This window comes from Perognathus longimembris, chromosome 2 (assembly GCF_023159225.1).
Source record: "Perognathus longimembris pacificus isolate PPM17 chromosome 2, ASM2315922v1, whole genome shotgun sequence".
Classification (NCBI taxonomy): Eukaryota; Metazoa; Chordata; class Mammalia; order Rodentia; family Heteromyidae; genus Perognathus; species Perognathus longimembris.
Genome location: NC_063162.1, coordinates 137,828,986 through 137,853,305, shown reverse-complemented (window position 1 = coordinate 137,853,305; position 24,320 = coordinate 137,828,986). Strand labels below are relative to the sequence as shown.

At 46.9% G+C, this 24,320-nt stretch overlaps 1 protein-coding gene across 1 annotated transcript in view; it reads left to right on the top strand.

The window, feature by feature from the left end:
* Plxna4 (plexin A4) overlaps positions 1 to 24,320 on the top strand; it is a 416,125-nt gene that overhangs the window by 332,386 nt on the left and 59,419 nt on the right. The window contains exons 9-13 of the mRNA XM_048340243.1: positions 1,292 to 1,406; positions 13,025 to 13,225; positions 20,359 to 20,455; positions 20,945 to 21,135; positions 23,663 to 23,814. Coding sequence (XP_048196200.1) covers positions 1,292 to 1,406; positions 13,025 to 13,225; positions 20,359 to 20,455; positions 20,945 to 21,135; positions 23,663 to 23,814 — 756 coding nt within the window. The remainder of the gene's footprint in view (positions 1 to 1,291; positions 1,407 to 13,024; positions 13,226 to 20,358; positions 20,456 to 20,944; positions 21,136 to 23,662; positions 23,815 to 24,320) is intronic.

Here is a 24,320-nt window from a genome sequence, read left to right as displayed (position 1 = left end):
TTTGCTCTGTTGTATTATGTTTCCTCTATGAAATGACAGGGTTAGGCCAGATTCTAGATGTGCAACATAATATATATGCAATATATATAAATATATCTATATCTATATCTATAGATATTATATCTATATTATATCTATATAGATATAGATATCTATATAGCTTTATGTATATATATAGAGAGAGAGAAAGGGGATGCCCAATGAATAAAACAAGAACAAAGTAGGAGCTACTTGGCGGAAGGTTGAGGGAGGACTGGAACCCTTCTTTCTAGGAGTCCTACATTCACACATTACCCAAAAGAGCCCATGGCTTTCCCAGAATTCCACAGGGGTGTTTGGGAAACATAGAGTCTAACCTTGCATTGGTGTTCTGTTCTCCACTTCTCCCCATGCAAAGTAAATAGCTGCTATGAGGGATCTAGGCTGGTGGAATTCTAGGACTTTTCAATCTCACTAGAAACAGCTGTGAATCTAGAACTAAGTTGTGTTCGGAGTAGCAAGGAAAGAAGAAGCATCTAGTCCTCCTAACTCAAACTGAATTGCTCAACCCTGGGACTCTTTTCTTGCATCTTGTCATAGAGCTTCCCATGGCTTTACCTTTGAGGTACCTAGTTCCTCCTTCCCTTTTTCCTTCTGAGAAGGCACACAAGGTACATAAAATCAATGTCACTTCCATTCCTTCCATAAAATGATTTTAAATATGTACTGTATTTTAGGTTATCTGTTACTCGTCAGATCCACACAAACCAGAAATTAATAAAACTCTGGAACTCAGACCCTGTCCTCCAGAGGTTTGAGGCCTAGTGGGCTTGGGGCTTGAGGTCTAGACAGTTAGTAATGAGATGCATAACCCAAGGTCAGGACTGTCCTTGGAGAAGCCCACCTGAGCGAGAGATCAGCCTCCATGTGGATCCTTGAGAGCTGAGACCCAGATTTTTGGTTTTAACCAACAACGGAATGGTCTCTAGACAAGTCCTTTGACCCCATATCTTATCATTATTTTCCTCAGCAAAGAAACATGTCTCCCTGTGGAGGTGGAAGGAGGAAAGGAGGGCTGTTGTACCCTGTGGGACTAGATTTCTTGTAGCTCTCTCAGTGATGGATACAGGGTGTGACTATTAGCTCTCTGAGCCTTAGAAGAAAAGGGATGGGTCTGTTTAGAATGTCACCCTCCTGAGCAGTTGAGGATGGCTTCTCTTAAGTAAATGTGTCCCAAGACAGGAGAGATGACCTAGGTTCTCCGGTATAGGCTCCCCCAGTTCTGTGACCTATGCCTCTTCTCTGTGCCCAGCTGCCTGTCCTGTGTGGAGAGCCCATACCGCTGCCACTGGTGTAAATACCGGCATGTCTGCACCCACGACCCCAAGACTTGCTCCTTCCAGGAAGGCCGAGTGAAGCTACCTGAGGTAGGTTCCAGCAGCCACTGGCTGTGAACATGGGCCACCCTTGGAAGGCCTTCCCTTAAGAAGAAAAACAAAGAGAAATATCTCAGAGCTTCTCCTTTCTTCCCCAGCCCTGGTTCTTCAGGGCACTTCGTGCAAGCAGTGGACAAGCCCCGCTATGTTGAGGCCACGGGTCCAGGGTTTTCCCTGGAGATTTAGGTGCAAACAAAGGGACAGGAGGCTCCTCACACAGCAGGTAAGTATTAACATAATTCCACAGACATAAGGGACACTGAAAAAAAATAATTCTAATGAAACTATGGTGGCTAGGCTCTCCAGCTACTTCTTAGAGTACTGGTCATAGGGAAAAACTAAGACAAGTACAATTAAAAGTAGAATAAAGATGAAACAATGGACAATGAATCAGGCAGAGAAAGTATGGTTCTCAAATCCAGTAGCATCCTCATCATCTTGGGAGAAAGACAGAGTCCTGCTAGACCCCACCCAGCCACATGAGAAGCTTGGAAGCGCGGACTCAATTAACCTCCTGGAGATTCTGGTGTCTAGGCTGAAGACTCTCTAAAGACAGTAAGCTCTAGATGATGATGGACTGTATTTCCTTTTCTTTCTAATGTCTGTGGCTTTTCCCCCCAATGCTAGGGATCGAACCTAGAGCCTTGTACATGCTAGGCAAATATTTTACCACTGAGCTATACTCCCAATCCTTTCCTGCTAATTTTTGTTCTTCACCAATATGTTCTTCCTTGTGCTGTTGGCTCTGTTAGCATTTCAGTTTGTGGCAAAGACCTCAAGATAGCAAGCACTAAGCACACTTTTGGAAAGTATAGTGTTTAAACATTACAGCACTTCTTATGAGCTGTTGGCTACCACTGGTCCAGTGGTTTGGGCAGAGTAAGTGCTTTAGGATGTTATTATTTATAACACTGGTAGATTGATCAATACAGGTGAGACTATAAATAAATACAGCACTGATTGGATTCCACAGACTTCCCTGCAACATCACACAGCTTTCCTGCCTGGCAGAGCTGCTGCTGGCCTGGCCTGCAGTCCCTTGATGCACACTGGCCTCAAACAGGCCCTGGGACCTTCACCTCCTCCCCAGTCTTGGATGGTCCTTCCTACTCTTCCCCTACTGCACAGGTGTGACACTCAGTAGCGAGTCCCATAGCTGTGAGAATAGGGAACTGCCCTTATGTTGAACTTAATAGGGGCTCCTTGGGGACAGAAACAGAAATGCCTGCCATAGCCACCATTTCTCTCCCAGATTTGTACCCCCTAAAAGCCCAGCTTGGGACAGAAGGCAGGAGGGAAGCTATCTTGTGTCTGAGGCTGAGAGGAAAGACAGTAAGCACCCCATCCCACGCTTGCAGCATGGGCTCCCCAAGCACAGGGCAAACGCAACTGAACTATGTATAACCTCCAGAAATCCCAAAGCCAAGTAGCATTTCCTCAGACCCTGATGTAAGTAAGAGGTCTGCAGGTGGGAGTGGATATTCGTGCATTTTAGAGGAAAGGACAGGTAGTGGTTATAGCTTCAGGAAAAGAGGATTATCCTGATACAGAGGACTTTTGAAAAAAAAATCAGAAATCTAGAAACTTCTGTCAAGACAGTTAAATGAGTAGAGGCCTGGATTACTTTTTATTTTCACTTTTTTAGCTTCTCTGTGCATAAAACCTCTGCCTGAATCGCCAGTCTGGAAAGCTAGAAAGAGGCTGGAAGCCACTTTGTGCTAACTTTCAGAAAGTTTCTGGCAGGCTTCAGATGGAAAGGAGACACTGGCTGCTGCGAATGCAGAACCCTCTCCCTGTGCAATGAGAGCTGGCTGGCTGGAATTGGCTGCTCTGATGCCTAATCAGGGACAGGGAAGAAAGCAGTTACATCTTGGCTTTAAGTAGGAGTATGTGTCTCCTGTGTATGTGTCAGTTCTCTGCTTTTCTCTAACAAAGATGAGATAGATCTAAAGGTAATAGGAGAGATGTGAGTCAGACAACCAGCAGGTCTACCTTCAGCAAAAAGAGCTGGTAAAGCTGCATAGGCTCATCAACCTAGCTAGGCTTTTATCTTGGGGACAGACTCAAAAGAGGCACGCCTCCTCCTCCAAGGTCAGGGGTCAGGTTCCTAAGAAACATCCAACATCATTCCCTGCACATAGCCTAATGAGAATCAGACCCGTTTATTATTTTATTTTACTTTATTTATTTTTTTTATTTTGGCAAACTGGTTTACCTGTCTGGCGGAGGCTTCACATATGGAGAGTTCCAAGACTGAAATGAAAGCAGAAACAATTGAGCTATCTGATAGATAGCAAAGGCCTCTCATCGTTTAATTACAGTGAAGCATGTGGGCCATTTCTGCCCTTTCTTTCTTGTTCCCTCTTGTTTGTCCCAAGTTTCTTTCTTTTAAATGCATGAAAGGAACTTGCACCTGCTGCTCAGAAAGAAGAAAGAAAAGAACCAGATGAGAACAAAACAAGAGCTCATGATGTTTTCAGTACAGGGATCTTTATAGGAAAATGATGCCTTCGGGTACCCAGACTTTGAGTCTGGCACCGTACCCCATTTATGCCTGGTATTGGCAGAAGCTTAGAGCTCAGGAGCTCTCAGGTGGCTGGATACCAGGGCTGTCTTTGGAAAGGAAATAGCCTGGAAGAATATGGGCCAATAGAGGACATAGAGATGGACCTACCTACCCTTGCCTTTCCATCTTTTCCAGTTTCTGAGTGTTGCATATTGCAGCAGGCCATTACTGTGAGAAACTCTGGGATAACTTGGAATAGCCCAGGTCTTCCTCATTACATTGCTCTGTGGAAATGAACTTGTGCTCCTCTTTATCTTAGGTGTTTCTTTATTCTAAGAGAAGAAAGCTCTAAGGTTATGCTTTCAGTCCACAGTTAGACTTACATTCTACCCAGCTCAATACCAGGGCCGTTCCGAATGGGAACACAGTGATAAAGGCAAATTGACTACTTTGAAGGGTTGTGGTAACATCTACCTACCTAGTATTTGTACCAATGGAGAAATAAGTAAATAAGTACTATCAAGGATGAAAGGCCATTGTCTTCAGACCTGGCTGCTAACTTCTTTTTGTTTGTTTTTTTCTTTGTTTGTTTATTGTTTTCTGTTTCTGGATGGAGATAGTAGTAAGAATAAAGGATAACAAGGGAAAGTATACAGTTGAAAGCTGATTTTGTAAAAATGCACACAAGTTTCCTCTCCACTCCAGCTAAAGAACTTATTCACAGCATATTACTACAACATGTTTCTATTGTGCCCAAGATAATGCCCAAGATAAGTCAATTTACAAAGAGAACAGGTTAATTGGGTTCACCACCTTGGAAGTTTCATTGCATGGTTGGACAGGGTTCGGCAGACCCATTCCTTTTGGACCTGTGGTGAGGTGGCATATCAGACAGGAAGTACATGGTACAGCAACTTTTTTTTATTCAAATTTTTATTATCAAACTGATGTACAGAGAGGTTACAGTTTCATACGTTAGGCATTGGATACATTTCTTGTACTGTTTGTTACCTTGTCCCTCATACCCCCTTCCCTCCCCCCCTTTCCCTTCCCCCCACCCCCAGAGGTGTTCAGTTCACTTACACCAAACAGTTTTGCAAGTATTGCTTTTGTAGTTGTTTCTCTCTTTTTTTTTTTTTTTTTTACCCTGTGTGGTACAGCAACTCTTTACCTCATGGTGAACAGAAAGAGAGAGAGAGAGAGAGAGATCCCACAAACCTCTTTGAGGGCATGCCCTCAATGACCTAAGGCCTGCCAATAGAACCTACCTCTTAAAATTCCTACCACCACTTGCCAATAGTGCCATGTTGGGGAGCAAGACTTAGATACATGGGTGATTGGGAAACATTCTAGATGCAAACCACAGCAGCTGTCATGTGACTGCCCATTGAGGTCTGTAAATCTGTATTTAAACATGCATAAAATGACACTACCAGCCTATGTGATCTCTAAATTTCAGTAGTTGTCAGTGGGCACAGAAGAGAAATCCATGCCCAAGAAGTGCCCATATAGGGTGAGTGCCCAGTGAAGGCTAACAGTTACAAATTGTACCTCACGGGTTGATTCCCTTCAGTCCTGGGCCTGCAGCTCCTTTGGACCTTCTTGGCATGCAGGTGACACCCAGTGCTCAGAAATTTCTCTGCAGGTCCCTCAGTTATCATTTGTCTTTACCTTCTAAAGGGGGTGGGGGGAGGGCGGAGACAGGGTCCTTTTGTAACAAGCCAAGTGTGAGGCTGCCAGGTGGCTTCTCATCTCCCCACCACCATCTTGTATCCCCAGGAATGCTTTCATCAGTGCATCTTCCAGTTTCAACACTGGCTTTGTTGACTTCTACCAGGGATGTTGAATTACCTCCTTTATTATTTTGTCTATTTCCTGAACAAAGAGCATGTTCAGGCAGGGTTATTGGTCTGGAATGGAGAACTGGTAGATCATTGTTGTTACATGAACAGCAAGTATTCTAGCATAATTATAATTGTTAGAAATAGAATGCCCAAGAACATATGTCGTTTATAGTAACTATATTCCAGTTACAAGGAATGATTTAGTTCCAACGAATGATGGTATTGTGATAACAACCACAGATCCTCAGATCAGCTGCCAGAACCTAGGCACCAGATAGAAAAGGAGAGGCGAAGCAAAATCAAAGTGGGCTAGCAGTGTCTTCTCACTCTCTATCCTGCTCTCCCAGTGTTGGCTGAGGCTTCCTGCCATCCCCCAGAAAGGCTTTTCACTGGGCAGCTGTGTAACAGAACTGGAAGAGCCACGGGGCCCCATATGGCTTTGAGGTTCCTGGCTCCTCCATAATCCCACCTGAATACTCTATCCAGCCGGCACAGCTATTCTGGTTCTGATTCTTGGGGAACAAAGATGAACTTCCGTGAAAAAAAATAAAACCATCGAGGAGAGTTTGTCCTTGATGGAAAATTTTGCTATTATTTCTCATCTAAACTGAAAGGGAAGGCTACGTACATCTAGTCCACATCCACAGATGTACAAACACTCAGAGGTTTCTAGCAGCACCACTCCTCTTGAAGTCTAACCAGCCTGCTTACTCCAGAGAACGGTTGTAGGATACATGAATTCTATTGGATTTGCAAAGCTGTGCATGCAAGTTTCTCCCCCAGTCCTCTACTACTTTGACTTCTCGGAGATGTCCAGCATCAAGACAAGTATTGTGAACTCTGATGTTCCAAGAATCAAGTTCACTCTTGGACTGCCACTGCAGAATTGGAAGTGAAGACTCTGTCTGGACTGTTGATTGGAACTGGTGCCCAAACAAGCCTCATCCTCAGGGTCAGGGACAGACCCACAGGCATTTATACCAAAGTGGACTCTAGAAGGAAATCAGCCAGAACCCTAGCCTCATTCCATTGGCCCTGCTTCCCTTCCTTTAGGAGAGCCATTCCCAAGATTCCAGGGAACAAAATCACCCCTGCCATGTTCTTCCCCTTCCTTTGAGAAAACAAAGCCAAATAGGGCTCAAAAACGCCAAGCCCAGCACCACCTCCTCCTTCACATATTCAATTACTGGGTTGCCATTTCCCCAGACAACTGCACTTTCCATCAATCTCCTCTGCCCCGCCCCCTTAGGGTTATGGGTATTTCCTTTCTGTATTATTACTTTGCTCTCTCCATAAACCAGCCCGCCATAGATCACACTAATGGTATTATAAACTTGGGGAACAGCAAGAAAATATATGATGCATTACATTTTTGTATTGGCACCGTGCATCTGAGAAGGTAAGTGTAAATTTGAGGGTTGGTTAGGGTTAGGGCTGGCTCCTCTTTGTTATTGACTGAAGCCTAAGGTGACATGGGAGGGTAGGGATAAGGGGGGATGTAATTTGCAAGTCACTTGTTCCTTAGCTTCTCCCCTGGTCCTGCTGAGCTTTTGCATCTCCCCCTACCCCCATTTTGCTATAACAACTGGGAGAATTAGAGCTCTCCTCTTGTAAACACACTAGGGGGCTGTAAATCCATGGGCCTACCACCCCCTTCCCCAGGCAATACTAGCTCTGAAGGAAGAAACCCTTTTCTCTCCCAGCCAGGCAGCATTTGTTATGTCCTTGTTCAATTATTTAAATATGCAATGAAGCCTCATCGAAAGCAGACACTGACATGTTGGACACGGTAGATGGAAAGGCGTCTTTCTTGCTTTCATATCTGGCTTTGTGTTCATGCCCTCTGCAATTAGCTGTGCTGTCTTCATTTTGTATGTATTTAAGTGGAAACCAGAATGTGCATGGGGCTAGATGGTTGACCTGGAGTCAGCTAGATCCACCTCCTGAATTCCAAGCCATTAAATGTTTGCTTCTGCCTCAAGCCACTGTGCCACCTCAACCTCTTTCTGTTCTTCCAACTGCAGAATGTAGCCACAGGCAAAACAGTCTCCAAGGGAGACTGGTTCTTATTGCATGCATCTGTCTCCAAATAATCTTATTAAGTACAGGTATTTTTCATCCTCCAAGAACTGGTCCTTTCAAATGATAGTTCAGAGAAATATCTGCTTTGAAAAGAGAAGGGCAGTATGTTTGGGAGGAAATCTGTATGGGGGCTAGATAATCATCGCTAGAGAAAAGATGATCAGATGAAAAAAAATATTGTGTTCATCTTCAGTGTGAATACGGAGTGAGGTTACTGCAACTGAATCATCTTCACTGAAACATGGTAACCATAATATATGTTGCATTATAAAACACGATAATACTTGGGAAAGTATGTATAAGGTGATAGAAGGTGGTAGAATGTACAATGGATTAAAATCCCTGTACCAAGTTAACCACATTAACTACAATCATAAGAGTAGGGCACACTGTCTACCATAGCCAGTACCCAGCAGTAGGACCAGGCCAGGATACAAAATACCAGTTACTGAAATATTAAAGTGTTTCCCTACTGATAGGCAAATAACCACTTCCAGGAGACCTACCTTCTTCACAAAGCCCCTGCACTGCCCTAGCCCTTCGGTATTCACTTACTTGATTCGTATTTTGACCACTACTCTTTGAACTAATTGAGAAGGTATTGTTATTCTCATTTTAAAGATGGGAAAACTGAGCTTCATTTCAGGTCACCTATTGGGCTAATAACAGAAATGGTACTGTAGGAAGAATAAGCTGTTCTTGACACTTCACACTTGTGACACCATGTGTGCGGTCATTTTTCCCATACCAAGCTATTCTTCATTCCTCTGAGGATAAAACTTAGATAGCCTGTAACTGAGTGCAGTGTGACACTATTATGCTGGGCCACAAAACTCAAGGAGACACATTCCTTTAAAGCTACTACAAAGGGTACCAATGAACAGTGAAGGGAAAGTCTATAGAATAAGATGTGTGGGAAAGGGAGCCAAGCTCTCCTGGCTGTCCAGGGACATCCTCATCTGGCACCTCTATCTGTTCTCCAACTAGGAAACTCTTGGAATATACATGTTTTATGAGATTCCTCTACCTACGCATGACTGACTCACTCATTAGCAATTAGTATTTGAACTTTTTTTTTTTTTTTTTTGTCAGTTATGGGGTTGAACTCTGGGCCTGAGTGCTATCCCTGAGCTTTTCAGCTCAAGGCTGGCACTCTACCATTTGAGCCACAGCGCCACTTCTGGCTAATTGGAGATAAGAGTCTCATGAACTTTCCTGCCCAGGCTGGCTTTGAACCTCGATCCTTAGATCTCAGTCTCCTGAGTAGCTTACAGGCCTGAGCCACCAGCTCCCGGCTTGAACTCAATTTTTTAGGCCTTCTCTTTTCCCCAGAGAGTGAGGAAGACCCTCAAATCACATGGTTTGTTGCCTATCATCCAAAAGCCATTTCATTAGCATAAATTCAAGTAAGGTTAAAATTGGGCTTATTATAAATATCAAAATATATTCAGATCATTTGGGAAATTCTGTGTGTTTTAGAAGCTCTTTGCCAAGAATTTGGGATATGTATATGTGTGTGTATATATATATGTATATGTATATATGCATATATATGTCCCACTTATATATGTACAATATTACATATGCATATGTATTAGTGCTTCACAATATCCCAGGGACCATTAAAGGCATCTAATCTAAACCAATCTCTTCCTATATGAATGAAGAGACCCAGAGTTTGAGAGGCATGCTCAAGACCACATGGTTGGCTGGAGCTTGTAAATGTGTGGCCATCATGGTGCATTAGGATGGTGGTCTTAGGATATCACCTCCCAGAACTGAGCAGTTCCATTAGGGGAGCATTGGACAGAGCTCAAATCTCCCTTCCTGCCTTGACTGTGGGGCACTTGGAAGTACTGAATTAGTCAAACAGTGTAAGACATGAAGCCTAGAAGGCTGAAATAAACTGACAGCCGAAACTGGGGTGGTTCTAGAAAAAGCACAGAGGCAGGAACTAGGGGGTTGAGTCCTTTGGATGTGAGATGGGAATGGGGAACAGATGAGGGACAAGACTATAGCCTGAACTGGGAATTGACAAAGAAGAGATAAACGTCTGCTGAATGTTTGCTCACTCTCGGCCAGATGCTTTGTACTGGCTTGTCCATGGAGTCCTCAGAAGGTATGGTTGGAAGAAGAACTGACATCTTCACTTAGAGCTAGGCCAAACAGTGACAGTTCTGAACCGGGTGGAAGACTACTTGCTCTCAGTTCTGTGAGATCCCAGGTCTAGGGGACCCTGAGACTCTAGACCATGAAGCAGAGCCTCAGAGCTGGATGCTGGTGATTCCTATCTATAATCCTAGCTACTCGGGAGGCTGACATCTGAGGACTGTGGTTTACAGCCAGCCTGGGCAGGCAAGTTCAATAAACTTATCTCCATGAAGCTACTCAGAAAACAAAACAACAACTGGACGTGGTGGTGTGGCTCAAGTGGTAAAACACTAGTCTTGGGCAGGTAAGCTCAGAGTCAGCACCCAAGACCTGAATTCAAGCCCCAGGACTGGCAGAGAGGAATATGGACCTTTCAGATTTCCAAGGAGTTTCTAATGTGTAGGTGGTTTGGCACCTAGAATCTCAGTAGGAAGCAGGTCAGAATCTGGGATAATGGGGTGGGAGGAAGGGGCTGGGCGGTGGAGAGGGTCTCTTCATGCCTTGTTGCCCAAGGGAAAATTGCCATTTTACATTTCAATCAGAAGGGCACCGAGGTCAATCATCAGCACTGCCTAGAAAAATTATATGCCCAACCCAGTTTAAGGCCACTCCAATTATTATTAATGAACTTACTAGTGGAGACACCAATCTTTTTATATGCAAACTAGGTCTTTATGGGGCCACTGTTAATCAAGACTCATTAGAACTCTCTTGATAAGCCTCAGTGAAAATCTTTCAGGAAACAACTGGGGTTGAGACAGTCCAGCACCGCATCTAGGTTCCAGCCCCATTTAGGAGGAATTTACACTTTGCCTTGGAAGTCCTGACTCACCAACCACCCCATCCTGAGGTGTTCTGACCACTGGTGGGAACCTGCTCTTTCATGAAAGGGAGGAAGGACTATGCAGCTGGCAGTGCATCTGCTGACACTGAATCATTATTTTTAACTCCTTGCCTCAGTTTCTTTTTTGCAATATAGAGGAGTCCATTAGGTTGGTTAAAGGATTATACCTCCAGTGCAAGATCAAAGGTGGAAACATCTTGGCAAAGGAGATAGGGGTGAGGCATACCATTGCTTCCTTGTTATTGTTCCATGTGGATTCACAGTCCCAGCACCCAGAAACAGAGGCTACCCAGGGCTCTGGCAGAGAGAAGAGTGGAATGAGGTATGTAGGGCCTTATTACCTCCTGTGTAGTCCCCTTTTACCCTCACGCTTAAGCCGCCTGTCCCGCAAGTGGCAAAGCTGGAGTGAGGTCTACTTGTGATAACCTTGGGGTGTGCATAGTCGCGAGGCGCCTCTCCACTTAAAGAAAGACACGGGACATGCGCAAGCGTCTGGGGAAAACTTCTGGGAATTCCACCGGTTTTACTCAGGGGAGGGGTTTATATGACAGTAATGGCGGCAGGAAGAGGAGGGACTAACTGGATATTAACGATAGGCTGATGAGCTGTCCAGTGATGTCACAGAACTTCCCGAGGAGATCACAGCCCACAGAACCACCCCCTTGGGCTCCGCTCAGCGCCGTTATGATATCCATGTGCTCCGAGCCAGACGGGAGGCGGGGCTGGTTTGGGCCGCCTTTCCAGTTCCAGACTGGGAGGAAAAGATAGGAGTGGCTAACAGCCATGCAGCCCCAGGGCGGGAGAAGGGGGCGGTCTCTCAGGACCGCTCCCCTCAATGCCAAGCCGATGCCCCAACAGAGGTTCAGTAGCCTGGGCCCTGAGGCTCACAACTTTCCACCTTTCATAGAGTTGTGGCCCATGACTCTCCAGCATCACACACTTCCCACTTCAACTTGACCATCAACCTTTCCATGGTGTTGCTCTCTCTTAGTGAGGTCCAACATTCCCATTTTGTTTGAGCACGGGGACTCGGTAGTAGTTAGGAAAGGAATTTGAAGGGAGCTACGAATGCTCTTCATAACTAGACAAGATTTCCAGAGACCTGCCTCTTTAGAGCCCTGGAGCCACAAGGTCAAGCCAAGGTCAAGGCTGGGGTATGTGTCATTGGCCTTGGCTCCTCATGCTGGCCTGCCTCTCTGCTGCTTCTCTGTTTTTATTTTGATTGTTGGGTTTGAATTATGGTAAAAATGCATGCACGCATATGCAACATGTATGTTGTGTGTATGTGTGTGTGAAGTGGTAAAATGGTAAAGCAATGTGGCTTTAAGTTCATACACATTATTGTGTGACCATCCCCCCTACTCCCAACTAAAATCTACCCTTGAAACAGCTCTCTACCTTGCACTCCCTTTAGATACCACCGATGTCTTTGACTTTGAATTTGACCACTCCAGATACCTATGTCCGTGCCCCATATAAAGGGGCTCTGTGACTCAGGTCCTCCAAGGGCCTCTGAGCACCACACCGATCCAGGGGTTAGCATGCCTGTTACTGGCATCTAGAAGCACCTCAGTGAACATCTGCTCCAAGGGGCATTTCCTTAGGACCCGGCCATCTCTCGGGTTCAGTCTCAAGTATCTAGATGGAAAAAGGTCACTAGAGATTATTCCAGAACACTCCTCAATGCCAGACTCAGTTGGTGTTCAGGAGGTCCTCAAGCCTCTCCATCTGTGGTCTAGACTCATGGACCACAGAGGCAGAATGGAGGCCCAGGCTTTTGCCTCCCTGTAGAGCTTCTGAGGAGGCCCATCTGTCTGGATTTTTGGCTGCCTAGAATTTGGCAGGAAAAGGGACCATCCGTCCCTAATGGAACAGGACTTCCAGGCAAGAAGGTCAGCCTACTGGACAGGAGGAGTACCAGGAGGGGCCCACAGATGTGCCAGAGAATCTAGTACAGAGGGTATTAACACCATTCCAAAGAAGCTGAGGCCAGACTCCACAAGAAGCAGCCTCAAGACACTAATTCCAGGACCTGGGATTTCTTGGTCCCATTACTTCCCTACAGCCAGTGCCAGATGGGCCCAAGAAGTCCATCTGGGCACATAGCTCCATAATGTCTGCAGAGGTTCCTGTCCCTTTGCCTTTGCAGCGTTCCAACCTGAGTTGTGCCCTCTGTCTCCAGGACTGCCCTCAGCTTCTGCGAGTGGACAAGATCCTGGTGCCCGTGGAGGTGATCAAACCCATCACTCTGAAGGCCAAGAACCTCCCACAGCCACAGTCTGGGCAGCGAGGCTATGAATGCATCCTGAATATCCAAGGCAGTGAGCAGAGGGTGCCTGCCCTGCGCTTCAACAGCTCCAGTGTGCAGTGTCAAAATACCTCCGTGAGTTCCCCCTATCCACCTCCTGTAGCCTGCTCAGCTCAGCTCAGCAGGGCTCTCCTGATACCTACATATCCACTTTGTTCTCAGCCTACCTGATTCCTTCCTACCCTGCTTGTCCAGCCCAGCCCCTTCACACCCACTAAGCTCAGGCCACAAAGGCCAGCAAGGGTCAGACTCTGGTTGTAGCCATTTGGGGAAGCGGCTCCTCTATCCAAGACTTGGAGAGATGGCATCAGAACTCTGAGGTCTCTTGCAATCAGATATCTTTTTTGTTTTTTATTGGTTGTGCTGATACTGGGGCTTCAACTCAGTGCCTCAACCTCTTGCTTAGTTGTTTGTTTGGTTTTTTTGCTTGTTTGGTTTTGCTCAAGGTTGGTGATCAACCACATGTGCTAGACTTCCACTTCAGCATTTTGCTGGTTAGTTGGAGATAAGTGCATCTCAGATTTGTCTTTCCAGACTGGCCTCAAGCCATGATCCTCAGAACTTAACCTCTTGAGTAGCTAGGATGACAGACATGAGCCACGGGTATATAGCAGACCAGTATATTTATAGGAAGCTGGTCTCCATGAGCAATCCTGTCTGTCTTCTTTCCTGAGAGCTGCTTTGGAAACCCTAGGCCTTGTTTCCCAGTGCCTCATCAGAGCCCACAAAAGCCCACCACTGCCTCCAAATGTACATAGAAGCTATGTCCCCATCAAGAAGTCCTTGAACAAACTAAGTGTTAGCAAAGGGGATTTAATCCTTGATCTAGTGGAAAATGGCCAGGAATGTGCTGCTTAAATCAACTTGAACCTGCTTAGTGTTTAGAAATGCCCATAGTACCTCCAAGTCCCACCAGTAAGAGGTCAGCAGCCCCAATGCTGCCCACAGCAGTCCACCCAAATTCTATGAAACATACAGTGTCCCTAACTCTGTATCCCCTTTCTGGGCCAGCTGGCTCCTCTCCTCATCTTGATGCTTTCCAGCCACATCTCTAGTCTCTACCAGTCTCTCTGGGCTCAGTTCTCTGCACCCAGCTCCCTAGAAGCCAGCATTAGATCTATCCATTGAAAACACATTCAAGCAATGAGAAAGTAAATGGTTCTTTACAGTGCAAAAGAGAAGATAGAGGCCCAGAGTCAGGGCCTCAGCCAGGTTTGTAAGGCAGTACTGAGATTTGAATGCAGGACCACACACTTGCTAGTCAAGCACTCTACCATTAAAGCCATGTATCCAGCCCTTTTCCCTTTAAATTATTTTCGTGTAGGGTATCACTTTCTTCCCTCTACCATCTCCCCCACAAAAGCTGGCCTCAGACTCTAGTCCTATCTATGGCCTCCCAAGTATCCAGAATGATAGATGAGAAACATCACATCTAGCTTATATTGGTTGAGATGAAGTTTCACTAACTTTTTGCCTGGACTGGCCTGGAGCAGTAGCCTTCCTGATTTCTGCCTCCAAAGTAGCTGGTATTAAAGATATAAGCCACCCTTCTCAGCTTTGAGAACCTTGTTTAAGACCAGAATGTAATCAGTATAAAACTAGATTCCTATGCAAGCCTTAGCAGGGGCCACAAAAGTAAGTATAGTTCCCATTTGATTTGGGGGTAACCTACTCTCATGCAGAAGGTGAGAGTTACCCAAGGTCACCTAGTAGTGACAGGCCAGGCCATATTCACAGCCATCTCCTGTGTCTCAGCGTTTCCCGTTCATTCTGTAAGTGGCTATAGGTATTTATATGCAGTGATTGTACTTGGTGGCATGATATGGAGCCAGACAAAGGATTGCATGGAAACACCTCATTTTCCCTACAGGATATAGTCCAGGGGGAAACAGATTAATGAGGGCCACACACTTGCCAAAGTTTGCTCAGCCTTGCAGAGATGGACTTGGTCCTTGCTCTCACCCTCTGGAAACCCTAAATGCACCTCCCTAGCTTCTCATGTACACCTCCCCCATCTTCCCTGTCAGCCAAGCTATGTTTTTTCCCCAGATTCCTGCAGTGTTCTAGATTAAACCTGCAAGCAAAGGGTATATTAAACACCTCCTGCTTCCTTATAAATTTTGAGGCCAAAGCAGACCAGCCCTAAAGGCTTGGCTCAAGTGATTTGTCCTTAACCAAGAAGGTCTCAATGGAAAGGAAGTCTGGGCCTAACACATTTGACTTGGCAGTTTTGGGTGGAGATTTCAGAACATGGTAAAAAAAAAAAAATAACCCCATTTCCTGGGAGAAGCAGTCCTGGGGACCCAAGAAGCATTGAAAGGAAAGAAAGAGTCCATGGTCTCAGTTCCTAGAAAGAGGGGCATGACTATTACAAAGCACCCTGACTCAGACATAATGGCCTGTGTTAGTCCTTTAAAACCCTTGACTGGAGTTCCCTCCATGCCCTGGAGACTTAACTTAGATTCTAGGAGGCCAGAAGGCCCCACAGCTGTTCTATTTACTGTGAAAATTAGACACTGGTTGCAATGGACTACCCCCCCCCACCACACCCAGCATTCCCTAAGAGAACTTTGCACAGGGAACAGTAAGACCCCAGAGTTATGCTAGTATCCATTAGAATGCCATGTCACCAAGTGACTTACTTAGAAAAATGTCCCCTTTATTAGCCTTGCCCCTGATAGTTATAGAAAACTAGGTGACATCAGGTAGAATTAGACATGGGGAAATTGAGTTTGACCAGTCCAGATACCTATGTCTGTGCCCCATAAAAGGGGGCTCTGTGACTCAGGTCCTCCAAGGCCTTTGGGCACCACACGGATCCAGGGGTTAGCATGCCTGTTACTGGCATCTAGAAGCACCTCAATGAACATCTGCTCCAAGGGGCATTTCCTTAGGGCCCAGCCATCTCTAGGGTTCAGTCTTAAGTGTCTTTTCAATCTTTTTGTCTATCTTTTCAGTCCTGTTAGCAGAAGGGCTCAGAGGCAATCGCACACATACACACACACACACACACACACACACACACACACACACACACACTTTATATCCAATATATGCAATGGAGCACTTTATATCTAGCTTTGGTGTTTGCTGAAGCTCTGACCAGACAGAGCATGCACTTTGGTCAGCCTCAGAGAGGGTAATACAAAAAGATAGTTTTGTTTTCTAAGTCCATGAACAATCTGGAAGTACCAGGAGGAGGTTCCAACAGAAAACCCCTGGGTCAGGGTGGCTTTAGGAGGTTAGTGAGAGAGATCTCAGAGGAGAACAGAGAAAGGAGGGTCTAGATGTGCAGATGACATTGCTTTCTAGCCCCACTCTTTGGGGTCTAGGCCCTGGACCAATGGCTGCAGCCCCAGGGGGCAGAGGGAGGAGAAGAGGGTGGGTCAGGCAACCACAGAGAGGAGCCACTAGGGGTACATGGCCTACTTTAGACCAAGGCGCCAGCAAAATGTCAAGTACTGCTAATAATAGAGTCCACAACCTCCTGTCAGGCTGGCAGTCACGCAAGGGACTGGGCCGCAAAGGGCATTGGCTGGCTGCAGTGTTGGTCGTGCCGGCCTGGGGTGCCAGGCCCAGCTGCCAGGGTCTCATGCCAGCCCCACATGTTCCTCAAGTACTTTTCCATGTGCAAAACAGAGATGGAGTGGAAATTAGCAAGAGATTTTGTCCCTGAAGCACAGCTGAGAGCCAGGCCATTGAGCCCTCTGAAGTCCTAGGGCTACATACCCTGCTCAGGCTCGCTTCGCCTCGCGTGTGTAGCATTAGACTGCACCAGCTTGTTGATCCATATACTAGAACTTTCCAGCAGAATTCTCAGAGCCCAGGACAAAGAAATACTCAGAGGCAAGAGTATCGCAATGCTTCAGGGGTCTTGTCTGCCTTCGAAGGAATACAGGCGGTGAGTCACACTTCCTAGAGGTGACGGGTAAAATCATCCATTAGCCCAGCCAGTGGTGTGCCAGACCTTGATTGAGACACTTAACCTCCTGGCCTCCAGGAACCTGTAACACATTCTGCCCAGCTCTAAGCTTAACTGCCTGCTGATTACAGGGAGCTATATAAATGCTAAGTGAAGCCGGATGGGGATAGCCTGGGGGGATGGGAGCCAGTTGTCCAGGCTGCCCAACTGTGTGAGGAGGAGAGAGCCCTGCTAAGCGCACTCCCTCCTGCGGATTTTGGTTATCTGCCAAGGGAGAGTGTATGGACACAGGGACTTAAAAACCTTAATAGGAGGGGTGTAGGCACACCTGGGGTTAATGATTTGCACAATATTTCAGAATTGTGATCCGGGGAATGAGGGGGAGGGGAAGCAATGCTCAGTATATCTGATCATGTAAGATGTTTTTATTTCCAGATTTTTTTAAAAATAGAAAATGCACTCACACATGTGCACGCAGTAGAACACACAAACACTGTCATATGCACAAGGCCCATGTGTACCTCAGTGTCTGGCACAGAAACAGAGAAGCACGCAGTACATGCTATTATTATTTCACGTAACTATAAACACAGGCGACACAAACAGAATTTCACAGAGCACTCCCAGGTGTGTACACAGATTGAAATACACAATAATATTTGGGAGTCTGGGTGCTGGTGGCTCATGTCTATAATCAAGCTACTCAGAAGACTGAGAATTGAGGACTGAGATTTGAAGCCAATCCAGGCAGAAAGTCTAGAACTCGGGCCTTGGGCACTGTTCCTGAGCTTCTTTTGCTCAAGCCTAACACTCTACCACTTGAGCCACAGCACCACTTCTGGCTTTTTCTATATATATGGTACTAAGGAATCAAACCCAGGACTTCATGCATGCTAGGCAAGCACTTTACCACTAAGCCACATTCCCAGCCCAATGAGACTTTTATTGCCAATAAATTAGCAAAAATCCAAGGTGGAGGTGTGGCTTAAGCGATAGAGCAGCCCCTTTGAGTGAAAAAGCCAAGTAAGAATGCAAAACCCTGAGTTCAAGTCCCAGTACTGGCACACAAAGAAAAATATTAAGCATCTGAGACTGTTGACAGGCACTATACTCTGTGTGTGTAGTGAGGGTCCTGAAGCTCCTGGTAATAGTTGGCTAATTCCCCTCTAGTCATCACCTGCTACCTCTGCTACCTCTCTTGGATCCCAACCAGACCAGGCCTCAGGGATTGAAGCTGGGCTCCAAGCCTGACTTAGCCACTGTAGCATCCCTGCCGAGGCCAAGCCGGTCCCCAGCATTGACTCCAGTGGTCAGATGGTGCTCAGCCTGGGTTGTTGGAACAGCCAGCCCCACTCATAGCCCTCTGGCCAGGAGCCTGACTGAGGTTTTGGCCATCTCTCCCTTACTTGGGCCTTTGAAGAGGAAGAAATGAAGGGTGGGAAGAAGAGTCGGGGAAGGAAACCTACAAGTATCCTGGCTTTTTCTCTCACACGAGGAAGGGAGGTCTGATGATTTCACAGACTTCTATCTCCCCTGGGCCAGCCCCTGCCTCCATGCTTGTGAGTGTGAAGATTCTCCAACCAGAATGCCAGAGGAGCTCTTTCAAAGTACTCGCCATCTTCCAAGAGTCAAATCCAGCAAGTCTGGTGTAGGGCTCTAGAAGCTACACCTCCACCTTGATACTAAGGGACTTTGCTTTATCATGTGGGCCCAGATGCACCTGTCACAAGAAGGAGCCTATGAGTGTGTAGCTGGCACCCTGCAAGCTATGATAGAGAAACTCCGACTGAGGCTTCCTGGCCTGGCATATGTTGCCAAGTAGTAGATTAAAATAGTTAGACACAAAGATGCCTGGACACAGATCCTACCCATGTTACTGTTTGGGACATCATGGCATGCTCACATTGGGACTCATTCTGTAATTTCGGGGACTCGGGGAGATTTTTAGACTGAAGATCATACTATCTCTTTGAGAAACTTTTATGAGCAGGCTACATTTCTACTGAGAGGAGAGATTCTCTCCAGAGCCTATGGTCCGAGGAGAGACACCTGCCTCTCCCATCCATAGCCATTTCTCTTTGCTGTCTGTCAACACCCTCACAGCCCAGCCCCATCAAATTGTACCTCTGGGCTCAGCTCAAAGAGCCCATTACCTTTGCCAGTACAACTTCACACCCACCAAGTCCCCTGGATGCATCTTTTCAATGACTCGCTAGCCCTCTTGCCCTCCTGTAGAGAAAAATCCATCCCAATTCTATTCCTCTCTCCCACTGATGGGACAGTTTGATGGAAAGTAAGGAAATCACCAGGTAGACATTAGAACTAAAGCCCAGCCTCCAAAAGAGGCTCTGCTCACTAGCCCTGAGTGCTGAGAAGTACTGCTATCCAAGGCAGCCTGGAGGCTGATCAACCTAAGGTCTCCCCAAACCAGCACCCCACCTTTCTCCCCACTTTCTATCCTCAGGACTTAGCCGGGGTGGGAGCAACAGACCCTAAGGAGAGCCAGGCAGAGGAACATCACAAACATCCCTGGTACCCAAGGGCAGCAGTGTGCTAAGAAGCTGTGACTCGGGGCAGTGAATAGCTTTTGAGTTCTGCCTGGGTTCCCAGGCTTGTCTTTGGGGGTCAAGTGGCTCACTTCTTACTCTAAGCTCTTGGCTGTCCTCTTCTCTCTCACCCACAACCTCCCATCTCCTCCAGGGCATGGCCCCTTCATGCATATTCTATGCAACCGTTTCCCCTAGCTGGCAGAAGATAAGCCCTCTCGAGGTCTGTGGGAAAGCCAAGACCTGCATGTTTCCTAGAAATGAGGAAAATGCCAGTAAGTATGGGGCTGGTAGGGCCCCACAGTGAGCTCTCTTGAAGTGGTTAGGAAGAAACATGATTCTTCCTTCCACTAAGTTTTATGGGGAAAGCCAAGCAGGGCGGGAACAGTCTTCTGTGAGCAGGCTCCTCACAGAGACCTATGGACAGTGAAAGCTACTCACTCTGCTCACTAAACCAGCCTCCACACAAGTGTGTGGTCACACAGGTCTGTTGCCACTCAGGGATGCTGTGGAGGCCTGGCCCACTCCCCGCTTTGTCTCCCATGCCCTCTACTTCCCTTTCCCACATATACATGTGCACATACATATCCATATGTACACAGGTATGGCGGTACCCACATAGTCTTAGTCAGTCCTTAGCCCTGTGTGCCCTTGAGGGCCCGAGACTGGGCACATGGGCATCCTTAGAATTCTTCATGACCAACTTCCTCCTCTCCTCCTCTGTCCCATCCTGGCTGCAGTATTCCTATGAAGGGATGGAGATTAACAACCTGCCCGTGGAACTGACAGTCGTATGGAATGGACACTTCAACATTGACAACCCAGCTCAGAATAAAGGTATGGAGGGACTTCACCCCAACCTACAAGTGGTTGTCTGTGTGTCTCAGGCTTTGGCTTCTTCTTTGCATCCAGTCCATACTTCCCAGCCCGTCACTTGTTGGGCATGGGCCCTGCACTGCAGAGGTCCCAGGAAGGAATGGGAGTGAATCAGGACTCACTGAAAATGACTGCTGAGTCTGGGCTAGCACTGAACTGTGAGCCTCACATCTCAGCCTCCTGAGTAACTAGGATTACAGGCATGAGCCACCAGCACTGGCTTGAGTGCTGAGACTGAATGGAGACACCCAGCTTCTCTATTCAGTTCTTCTCCACAAGCCCAGAGTCCTTTCCAGTCTTCTCTGAGTCACGGTGGCCAAGGTGGGGGTGGGTGGGGAGAGTTGGCTCTTCAATTCCATCATTCCAGCTTCCCAGGCTTTAACTTGTCCTGGTGGCTGGCCACTCTCAGCAACTCTCCACCCCAGCACTTCTTGCCCTTGTCTTCTCCAGTTTACCTCTACAAGTGTGGGGCGATGCGTGAGAGCTGTGGGCTGTGCCTCAAGGCTGACCCAGACTTTGAATGTGGCTGGTGCCAGAGCCCAGGCCAATGCACCCTGCGTCAACACTGTCCTGCCCACGAGAGCCGGTGGCTAGAGCTGTCAGGCGCCAACAGCAAGTGCACAAACCCACGTATTACAGAGGTAAGCCTGAGCTGGCCTACCAGCCCACTCCAGGCTCCTGAGCCATGCCACACCTTGTCAGGAGCTGGGGCATCACCCAATATGGCAGGGCTGCAACCCTCTCTGGCTTTGTAGTCAGTGAAATTGTATAGATCAATTCTCTGATGTCTGGCAGTGGCAGACACAACCCTAGGCCTTGTATGTGTGTCCATTGTACCTCCCTATCCCTCACCAGTCCACCGCAACCTTGTTCTATTGGGTTCCCAGGGCTGCTAGGAATATAGTACTTCAAACCAGGTGGTGTGAACCACCTCCAAACAAGGCCACATTCTGAGAGCCTAGGTCTCCTTGAAACTTCCACATGCAAAACAGAGACAACTCAACCCATCATGCCTAACAAAGCAAATGCTATTATCACCCTTCCCCAGTGAGCAGAGGCAAGTATTTGCTCGGCCCAGAGGGTAAAGAAGGTCTAGAGATGTAGCTTAATAGTAGATTACCTTCTCTATCATGAGGAAGATTATGAGTTTGATTCCCAGCACTACCAAGCCAGAGTATGATGAAAATGATCCTGACGCTCAGGTCTTCTGAGTCTTGAATTAAGATCCTTCACCATGATGATAGGTTTGCACTGTCCCACTCACAAAATGAGACCATCAGGGACATGTTGCTCCACTTCAGGGTAGTCCTCAAAATATGTCCTATACTTGGGCCTCTTCACTTTCTTCCTTCCTGATCGTGTGGACATTTGAAGTTTTTCCTGGCCCCTATTTCAGCTTCCTACTTGGAGAAGGTTCCACACAGAAATTTTCTGACTGGGGAAATGTTTTGGAAGATTTAACCTATAGTCCTGGAGCAAGAGGGCAGGTGGACACCCCTCTAACTCCTGCCCCTAGATCTACACCCAGGCCCTGACGCACACTCCCTTTCTTCTCAGGCCATTTGCACCTCTGAACTTCCTCCATAGAATTTCTGTCCTTTCACGTCCTTCACAGGAAGCCATCTCTGGGATCACAGCCCATGGCAGCTCATGTTGTGTTGTGCCCAATTTGTTTTCTTTTTGGCTGAAGTCCAAGAAAACTACAGGGAGGAGGTATCCAATTGAACACATGTCCATGTATAAAAGTCTATTTGCTGCTGTCCATAGTGGCATTGGCCCTCCAGGGAATCTAGATGGGGCCAGAGACAAAACTGCTTTCACAGGATGACAAGCCAGAGCTAGTCTCTCCTGCTGGACTCACCTACTACCAGGTGTTAGGGGTGCACTGGGGACTGGCCATCCATCTGGGCAGGCATTAGGGAAAAGCTGGACCTCTGTCTCAGCCCTCTCCACATCTGCCCGCCTGTCCCATACAGAAGTGGGCCTGTGTCTTCAAGGAAGCAGTTTTTTTCACTATCATGGGAACCCTTTCACCTCTTACAAATAGTTATGCCCACAGAGGGGATGTTTGAGAGACAGGAGGCAGCTGGACCACTGCAGATGAGCAGTTTCTCCCTGCAAAGATGCCATAAAGGGGAAGCCAAGCCTATTGGCTTTTTGCTCCCCCAACTTTCACCCCAGAATGGAGCTCAAACTGTGACCCTTGCTGAGGAGGGCCAAAGGACACACTGGGTAAGGCTAGAAGCTCCTGCCATTCTGATTGCGCATGGGCCATGATGCAAATGCAAGGACTCAGAGGACCAGGGATAGAAAAGAGCCCTTCTTTGGTGTGTAGAATGTGGGAAGTAGTCAATGGCTTGTGGTCACTGCCTATAGCTCCTAGCTCAGCACAGGCCCTTGGTTAATGAGAACAAATGTTCATATCATAATCATAAGGCCGGTGGTGACACTGTAAAAGGAAAGGAGAGGCATGCTGACCAGTGTGTCAGGATAGCCTAAATTCAGTGAAAACAAGCCACGCGATGAGGGCAAAAGCTATGATAGATAGGTATGGTTTCCCACATAGTTATAGCTCACACTATAAGTATGGCAGTTCCTCTGACAAGGCCACAAGAGCAGTGGCACGTGTCCCTGTCCTTAAAGACTTGAGTGAGAAGAAGTAGTGCTGGAGTGGGAAGGACAAGGAATCAGACAAGAATAAATATTATCATAAAAGGAACAAAAGAAGGGGTCTTGAAATTTTAGTTGTGGCAAGTGACATTTGAGAAAGATCTCCAAAGAGGGGTGGGGTAGGTGTAGAGAGCTGTGCATTGAGGGGAGGTCTTATTCTTATAGAGAGTAATGCCAACACAGGAGAAGGCTGAAAGGCTTTTATCCTAACATTTTATGCATTACTCAGTCATCCTGCAATCACCTTCTCCTGTGAGATGGGATGACCCACCAAGGCCTTTGAACAGGGTTTCTAAAACACACACACACACACACACACACACACACACACACACACACACACACACACCTTGATTTACCTTAGGTTATGGCCTATTATTGATGACCCCAGACCTATCCAAGAAGCACAGATGGTCAAAAAACCAGCACTGCTCTGGCCCTTCAGCAAGTGATGGTGCTTCTTGCAGCCTCTACAATCACTTCTCTTCCTCCCTGCAGATAATCCCAGTGACAGGCCCTCGGGAAGGGGGCACAAAGGTCACCATCCGTGGGGAGAACCTGGGCCTGGAATTCCGGGACATCGCCTCCCATGTCAAGGTGGCGGGCGTGGAATGCAGCCCATTGGTGGATGGCTACATCCCTGCAGAACAGTAAGTGGAGGCCACCCGAGGCACAGCGAAGAGCAGGGTAGAAGGCATGATATACCCATGCAGGCCGAAGAGCAGGGGGGAAGGCATGATATACCCATACCGGCCAAAAAGCAGGGGGGAAGGCATGATATACCCATACCGGCTGATTCTCCTTTATCTGAAATGCTTGGAAAATGGAATGTTTCGAATCGGGGCTTGTTTCCTTCCAGATGTTGGAAAATATATGTCTATATAATCAGGTAACTTGGGTCTGAAGCCTAAATACAAGATTCATTTATATTTCTTATATACCTTTTACACATAGGCCCAAAGGTGATTTCATAGAATACTTTTAATAATTCTGTACATGAACCCAAATTTCATGGTATATAATTTTCCATTTATGGTATTATGTCCATATTTCAAAAATTTCAGATTGGAGATTTTCTGATTAGGGATGGCTCAACCTATATAATCAACTCCATGATCATAACAGACAGTCTCAAAGCTGTGACAGGGAAAATGAA